The following is a 7998-nucleotide window of genomic DNA, read 5'->3' as shown; positions in this document are numbered from 1 at the left end:
AGGTCAACTTAACTGTGCCATTAAAACATTCTGCAAAAAATGTTTTGGCTATTATTCAACACCACATTTCAGGGTAGTAACTCCAGTAAATGGTCATTCAATCTTGGGGCTAGGTGATGTTGCCTTCAGTTGGAATACAAGAAATACATTTTAAAATCTTCTCAAAATAATTTAATAAAAGGTTAAACAAGGTATACATTGAATATAGTAGGGATGACTACTGGTACCTTCCTGACAAATAATCACCAGTAATGTGGATATAATGATTAAGTGTGTACAACCAACTATTAGAACAAGTAAAACAGTTTACTCTAATGCAGACAAAACTGAAACCACATCAGGATACAATGATATCCATAATCTCTCATATCATAATAATGCAATTACCGGTATATCAACACAGTGACTGGCTCTACTCAATCAAGAATCAGAGTAAGTTATGACAACAGTTGGCAATAAAGTTTACAAAAAATCTTTATTGGAAACAAAGTCAATTTCACATGGAGCTCACATTGTAGTTCATTGTTTTTTCTAAAACTGGGCAACATTTTCTACTATCACAACAAATGTGTAGATGTCAGCATTGATGTCATTGGTCTCAGCACCTAAAATTCACTAAAAACCAGCAGTCGAGTTCCTTCTTTCAATAAACACACAAACAGTATGCAGATCTGCCTTTTCGGAGAATGAGGTTACATTTAACACACTGTACTACAGTGAGGAGACGTACAGAAACTTGGTCAGCCTGCATTTGTGCAAAGGACATTATCTTTTCAAGTAGTGCAAACTGTTTAATATCTATACTTATTTCAGATGAGTGCAAGGCAGTGTATCAACATATATGCAAATACAGTAAGGTAGGTGGTAGTGAATCTGCACACCGAGGTACAACAGGTAGTTGGAGAAAGTAATCTTGGTCATCCATATTGTTACAGGAAACAAAGACACATTACAGAAAAAAATGTGAAATGATGACAATATAGGGAATTAAAATCATAAGATTTGAAAGTCAAGGGGAAGTAGGAACAATTTTCATGATTTTAACGAGAACAAGGCTTCCGGAGACTCACATCGGTTTGTCCTACTTCATCCCTTAACTTCGTTTTGAACTGAAATGGTTTCATTGATCTCATGCCATGCAAAGACAGTGTGCTAAAAGAAGAGTGATAGAAAACAAAACAAAAAAAATGGCACTTCATAACACTTTACACTTTTTTTCAAATTTAGGATAAAATGGCACCAATAAGTAGATTTTTCATTGAACTATAAGCTTGTATTTCTTAAATTAGCCTCACATTCAATGCTTTCTTAATGTCTCTAAATGCATGATTGCTAGATAGTTTCTTTTAAATGCTCCGAAAAAAACAGACATCAGCCTGGCTTTTGCACGAAAATCTTTAAAGGGGCGATGTTGCACACGTTACAGGACAATTCACTTTCAGAAAGCTGAATCGACTCATCTTTATTTCATTTCTAATTTTCTAATTCGAACGAGTAACGAGTATCGTAACTTATTTGACATGGTGAGTTTCAGCTGACAGTAGACTTGAACGACTTTAAAACGATTGGGGGAAATGTCCAAATTTCGGATCCTGAAGGTCAAACATTAAAAGCATCAGTGAGGAACAGTCTGAGATTTTAAGGTTTCAAATGAATACAAAACAAAAAGACACACTTTCAACACTCACACGTTCTCATGTGAAAACAGGACAGTCTTTAAAATAGTTTTCCTCTGATATCGGATCAGCAGAGTCCTTTTCTCTCCATGTTTCGGCACAAGGCAATTTTTTATTTCTTTCGTTCATCCATGTGAACGGGGATTAAGCGAAGCACCAATAATCGGCAATTTCATAGCCCAATTTCTACAAACCCCTTTGATCAGAATTTGTCTGCAGTTATTTGGCATCTCACTGCCACAATGGCTTTCATGATTTGAGAATATTAAACTTTAGTTTTCTGGGTTTCTATGTCTGGATGCTGAACAAACAACAACTAAACAAAAAAGCATTTAAAAACAACTGGTGACAAATAATGTCAATGAGAGGGGGGTGCGTGAGTTTTTGGGCAACTAAATCTTCATTGGCTACAAAAAGGAACTGAAGAAAAAAGCTCCTGGGGTTCATTTGGGGACAGAAAAAGTCTCTATTTCCAAATCTGAGGTAATTCACGTTATTTGAACTCTCCACAAAAGTGCCTCCTTCGTTCAAAGTGGATATCCATCCCGCCGCTGAGTTGTGGCGAGTTTCGAGTCTGTGAGGAAGTGGACGACGTCACTTCCCTCCAGCCATGATTTTGAGGTACTGCAGTGCATTGTGGGCTGCATTGGCTCGAGCGGCGTCTATGCTCGGAGCGAAGCCGTGGCACACTGTGATCGGCTGCGTGGACAGCTCGACTAGACACTGGCACAGGCCACTTAGACTGCGCTCCTCTGAAAAACAATAAAAAAGAAGAATGTTAAAAAATTAAGTTTCTCTTTCAAGATTTTGACAGTAAAGTATTTTTCCTCCATTGATGCTGCTTTGGCAATGTCTCTGTAGGTTCACAGATATGGATGATGCGTCTCAGCCTTGACTACAGACAGACTTTATCGCCATGTTCCATCTGATGAAGTTTTTGGACAGTTTTCTACCCTTTTATTTATGCTCCCCCTCTCTTAACATAAAACGTATCATTGGCCACATTTATAGACATTACATAACACAGACACCTGCCATACTTTGTAGTCCTTAACCAAACTAGGGACCGGTTTTTGGTCAAATTTCTTTCCTTCCTTCTTTTTTTTCAAGCATTGTAGGTAAGTGTAAAGGTAGGAGTATGTTGTCCTGTGCTGAAGTTTTATGAAGGAATATTGCTATTAGAGTGAGTAACGTTAATCTATATTTTGCCAACACATAAACTCAAGTATAAAGTAAAAAAGACAGTATTGGATTGAGTGGTAGGGTTAAAGATTAGTAACATCAGAAATGTGAATTTTTATAGATGAGCTTCAATAATTTTAACAAAAAGGAATTAAAAGACAGATTTTAATTTTATTACTATAACAATACCACTAATAACATTTGTTTTTAATAATCCTTGTTTATGAGATCATATGAACACAGTTTTTATAATCTCAAAACTTGCTCGATGCTTGCTCCTCAATAAATTCCAGCAAAATAACAAAACAATTTCAATTTAGCTTTTAAATTCAGCACTAAATTAGTCAGCATTCCTGTCCATCTGTGAAGGGCTGCCCACATATAAAATGGATCATTGTGACAACAAACAGCTGCAGGCTACTTCCTCCTCCATATCTGATGACACTAATACAAACCACACAGCACGCCCTTTCATTGTGGTTCGCTGCTATCAACAAGTACCCAAGAGGTTGTGACATTCTTAGCATGAGCAGATGATGTAAACCAGATGTGAAAGCAGTACAATGCATCAAACAAAAGCCTGCATCCTTATGATGGTTATCACATGCACAGTGCATTTTTGTGTTAAACTGCTGCCATTTGTAAACCCACCTAGATCCAGGTAACTGACGTCGAAGCGCTGCTCCACAGACAGGTCGTTCAGTAAAGAACAGAAGTTGGAGTCGGAGGGCATTCCCAGAGGGTGGCTGCGGAGCTGGAGGATCTTCTCTCCGGCAGAGTTACGTAGCGAGTCCCACGTGCAGCTGAAGCCTTTACTTTTCCCCGACTCGACTCTGTTCCCCATGTGCTGTGTGTGCAGCAGAGATTAAGTTCATTGAATAAACCCCGTTATTATCTTCCAGCAAGATGTATGAGCAAGACAAGGGGTAATAGGGTGGCAGTTGGCATTCTGCATAACATGAAAGATAAACAACTGAAGATGACGGACACGATGAAGCAACAATACAAACACAATATTTGCATGAGGTAAACCACATGCAATGTTGTGCAACCTTTCCCGTAATGTGTGGAATAATTTTACATGCAGCGTCTTTGTAAACTGATGCACGGTTACACGTTTTATCTTGTTTCTCACCATGGTGAAAGTGTCGTCTTCCGTGTCAGCGTCGTTGCTGGTCCTCAGGTCGACTGGGACGTCGTGTATACGCGATAACATCTTAGCTGCTGCGTTCCTCTTGGCTAGCTTCTTGGATGTTCCACTTCCTGAGGAGAAACAGCAGATTGAGATATGTTGTACAAAAAAAGGACCCCTGATTGATGACAAGCCTGAAAAATATTTCTGCTCAGACTGAGCAAGCCTAATCTCTACTTTGTTTGATGGGGCGACATATTATCCATATTTTCTGCACAATGTCCAAGAAAAGAAGCATAATGCATTTTACCGATTTCAACAAATCTCTCGACTCTGCAGGTCATAGTGAACTCTTTGCGGTGTGCTGGACCAGACTCCTGGGTGACAGTGTACTCTGGCAAACGCCATCCTTTCTGCACCACCAACTCCTGGCAAAGAAGTATACAAACAATTATTTTTAAAAGCAAAGCGCATGTAACTATGAACTGTGCAGATGTTGCTAATAACACAAAACTTTGAAGGACCGACTAAACAGTGACAGAATCTATTAGTAGACAAGACAAAATAAATAAAACCTGAAACCGCAGTAGTTATCTTTGTTTAGTAAATCACCTGCAGCGCTCCTACAGGGTTACATTCAGACTGCTGAGAACTGCCTGAGGTCTTCATCTCTGACTGGGAACTGTGCAGAAGACAAGATAAAACAAACACAGAAGAGGAAGTAATGAAACCACACAGATCGCCATCTCAAATTTGTCAAGTGCTTTCACATGCTAACATTAGCTGATGCTGGCCAAAACCATTTCAACTTGAGAGACAGTGTAAAGAAAAGAAAAATGCCTAGTATGAAACTGACCTGTCTCCATCAGTAGACCCGTCAACCCCAATAAAGCCGTCCACTCCAACGCTAACTCCAGCGGGACCTCCGAGGCCTCCCTTGAGCATCTTCAGAGCAGCCTCGGCTGCTTTGTGCTTGGCTGCCTTCTTGCTGGGCCCTTGGCCGGTGCAGCTGATCTCTCCAACGGAGACGCGGAACGTGAAGTTGGGCTGGTGGGCCTGTCCCTCGGCCTTCAGCAGGTCGTACACTGGGGTCTTGCCTATCCGCGTTCCATACTCCTGCAGCAGACTGATGGGCGTCTTTCCGGGATTCACAGCCAGCATTTGCTCAATACTAAAGAAAGAGAAGCCCAGCAATGTTCAGCTTGCTCCAATCTATTAAACTCAGTGTGAAAGTAAATACACAGTTCCCTTTACTTCCTTTACACTGACTGATTTTAGACAAATTGATTGAAATGATTACAATTTTACAAATATGATTCTTTGATTCATACAAAAGGTATATGACAAAATATGAAAGGAAAACAACTATGTTACTTAAAAATGGTAGTTAAAACAATGCAAGGCTGGAGGATGCTATATTACAAGTATGTTCTCAATGGCAGCACTGATAAACCAGTTGTCAATTATTTTGTACATCTGGCAAGAACTAAAGGAGTTGGGCCTAATAAAGTCCTGCGATAAATCATAGGTTATTATGTTCAGTTTTAGATAAATATGTTTGAGCAAGGTGTTCAACTGTATGGTCAATTTTGGAGGAAGTAGTTTATAGTGCTTCTGATTTGTATACTGACAGGTGTTTACTTTGTCCACCCTTACTGGTGTGGACAAGGTGATAGAAACGCTCCCCTGCATTAGCTGTTTCTAATAATCTACAATCAGAATAGCTTACTGGTTGAAGTTTGATCATGAACTCTACAGGAACAGTGCACACTGCTTACAGAGAAAAATTGGAAACGTATTTGATTAATTCAATTGATGACCAAAGGGGTCATACATGTCTAGATGGAAGTTTAATGACAGTACAGTAAGGTTGACAACTGTATCTTCTGGTCACACAGCTGGCACTTTAATGAGAAGCTATTTGAGTAAAGTGTATGTAAAACAAATGTCAATGTGTAAGACAAAATTCAAAGCAGTAGTTTTGCTGGGACAAATAAATCTCTACTACAAAAGGATTTTATTATCTGGCTCCCTGCTAGCCACTGTGCTATGCTAGCTTAGCTTCCGTGCAGCTTCACCTGGAGCACCCGGAGTTTCTCTTCCAGCTGTCCGATGCTGTCTCGTCGTTCATTCCCTATTTCACGCAGACAGAGCCGATCGGTTTCGGATGGTTAATCCCCCCACCACACTTGCTTTCATTTGACGGTATTTTCGCTGACAGGTAATCAGGCGACGACATGTGAAGAGCAGACGAAGCCCCCTTTTCGCTCCTACAGCACACAGCCTGCCGATTGCTTTTCGGAGCACAAATATGACGTAGGACGTTTCAGCGCGAAACTCGACTTCTCATTGGTCCGCGGACGCTTCGGGTTAGTTCGTTTAATACAGCGGAAAACACCGAAGTAAATAGTTTGAGGTGGAGATTGATGCATGGACCGTTAATGAGGTAACGTTCAGGTGTTTGTGTGCAGCCACCCCACGGACCATGTTTCATCACAACGGAAACAGGTGAATAACCACTTAGTTAAAACAAAGGTCAAATAAAAAACTGAGATTGTCCTAATGTAAAAATATTTATCCAAATCAAGAGGTCGGCCATTTAAACTTGAGCATAAAGTAACGTTAGAACGAAGTAAAGATATCTTGCGCATGCCAAGCTAGTACAGAAAATGAACTTAGTTCAAGTAAATATACTTATACTAGATACAAGATGTCTTACCTTTTAAAATGATCATCTTTAGTGAGGGACGTTTGTATTACAAACAAAAGGGACGTACTTTTAAGTAGCTAGTAAACTTTCCCTTAAAGGAAAGCCCATTTGTGTGGTACTTTCTCATCCACTGCACTTGCCTGACAGTCGTTAGCGGTAGTTAGCTGTTAGCTGGTTGGCTAGTTAGCTGCAAAAAATAAACTAGAGAGCCGAAATCACGCCTCTTCCGGTGGACCCCATCGGAGCTTATTTAGGAAAACCCTCCGAGAGTAGTCAACGAAGAAAGACAAATAATACCATGATATCGTTTGAATTGTGCCATGAACTAAAATATGTTTACTTATTTAAAAGATGATTCCTCAAGTCAAAAAAGTCACAGTTGGTTGTAAATAAAGTTAAATATCATAACTTATTTTTTCTTATGTGCTTTATCTACAGTGATATGTTGCGGCTTCTTTCCTGTGACAAATGTAGTCATTGTAAGTAGCTTTGGACAAAAGTGTCTGCTAAATGCCCTAAATGTAAATGTAATCTAGTTTTGTGTTAACTACGTCATCTAGCTCAACATACGTCACCAACACCAACATGGCCAGAAACTTAGCTGCCAACTTGGCACAGAAAAAGTGCCAAAAAAGGTGAAACTCACAATAAAACTGGTCTTATTGACAACTGCTCTTATGTAAAGGGAGAGTTTGTCAGTTTTGGGAGCTAGCTAATGAACAGGATTGGTTTTACAATGTCAAAGTTATGGGTTTTGGTGAGCAGTCAACAAGACAGCATCACTAATGCAACTGTTAGCTCTGTAGTCTTTAAAATTATGTATTTCCACAGTGTTATATTTCATTAGTTTTATGACAAACTGCAACTTTATTTACTTTTAAATTGACAACCATATGTGTGATTCATGACATGTTTCAAATGGGATCAAAAAATTATCTGTCTTCCTCCATTCACTACCATAGAAAGTTTAACAAAATAAGGTTCCATGGGGCAACCCGGAAGAGACGTGACTTCAGCTGCAGGTTTTTTTTTGCAGCTAGCTAGCCAGCCAGCTTACAGTTGACTACCTGAAAACTTCAGACTGTTAGACAAGCGCAGTGGATGAAAAAGTACCAGAAAAATGGACATTCTTAAAGGAAAAGTTCACCCCAAAATGAAAATTCCGTCATTATCTATTCACCGTCATGCTGATGGAAAGTCGGATGAAGTTTCCTAGCCCACAAAACATTTGATGGAGCTTACAGCAAAACAATGTTGCACCATTCATCTAACAAAACAGCTATGTAGGTAGGGACTAA

The 7998-nt window shown here is 39.5% G+C and overlaps 2 protein-coding genes across 3 annotated transcripts in view; one reads left to right on the top strand and one right to left on the bottom strand.

Annotated features, from left to right (window-relative positions):
- Nucleotides 1–456: 456 nt before the first annotated feature.
- tarbp2 (TAR (HIV) RNA binding protein 2) lies at nt 457–6886 on the bottom strand. Of its 2 annotated transcripts, none has more exons than XM_030420341.1 (7): nt 6710–6886; nt 4847–5161; nt 4603–4672; nt 4301–4418; nt 3994–4121; nt 3510–3705; nt 457–2428 (listed from the first exon to the last, which is right to left on the bottom strand). In XM_030420341.1, the coding sequence occupies exons 2-7, from the start codon at nt 5149–5151 to the stop codon at nt 2271–2273; spliced, it is 975 nt and encodes a 324-aa protein (XP_030276201.1). In that variant the 5' UTR covers nt 5152–5161; nt 6710–6886; the 3' UTR covers nt 457–2270. The 2 variants fall into 2 exon arrangements, with proteins under 2 accessions (XP_030276201.1, XP_030276200.1); XM_030420340.1 differs by lacking the exon at nt 6710–6886 and adding an exon at nt 6069–6314.
- igsf8 (immunoglobulin superfamily, member 8) overlaps nt 6403–7998 on the top strand; it is a 57734-nt gene continuing 56138 nt past the window's right edge. The window contains exon 1 of the mRNA XM_030420333.1: nt 6403–6498. The gene's annotated coding sequence lies outside the window, so the exon portion shown is untranslated. The remainder of the gene's footprint in view (nt 6499–7998) is intronic.

The sequence above is a fragment of the Sparus aurata genome, chromosome 6 (genome assembly GCF_900880675.1).
Source record: "Sparus aurata chromosome 6, fSpaAur1.1, whole genome shotgun sequence".
NCBI lineage: Eukaryota > Metazoa > Chordata > Actinopteri > Spariformes > Sparidae > Sparus > Sparus aurata.
Note: the sequence above shows the minus strand (reverse complement) of the source record. Positions and strands in the feature narration are given on the sequence as shown.

What these genes read in the sequence shown, in the direction of transcription:
- tarbp2 (XM_030420340.1), bottom strand. Translation starts at nt 6,121, where the DNA reads ATGAACGACGAGACAGCATCGGACAGCTGGAAGAGAAACTCCGGGTGC. An exon ending in CGAGAGATTTGTTGAAATCG is followed by an intron (nt 4,122 to 4,300) that starts GTAAAATGCATT and finishes GTTTCTCCTCAG; the next exon opens with GAAGTGGAACATCCAAGAAG. An exon ending in CGTCAGTTACCTGGATCTAG is followed by an intron (nt 2,429 to 3,509) that starts GTGGGTTTACAA and finishes ATTGTTTTTCAG; the next exon opens with AGGAGCGCAGTCTAAGTGGC.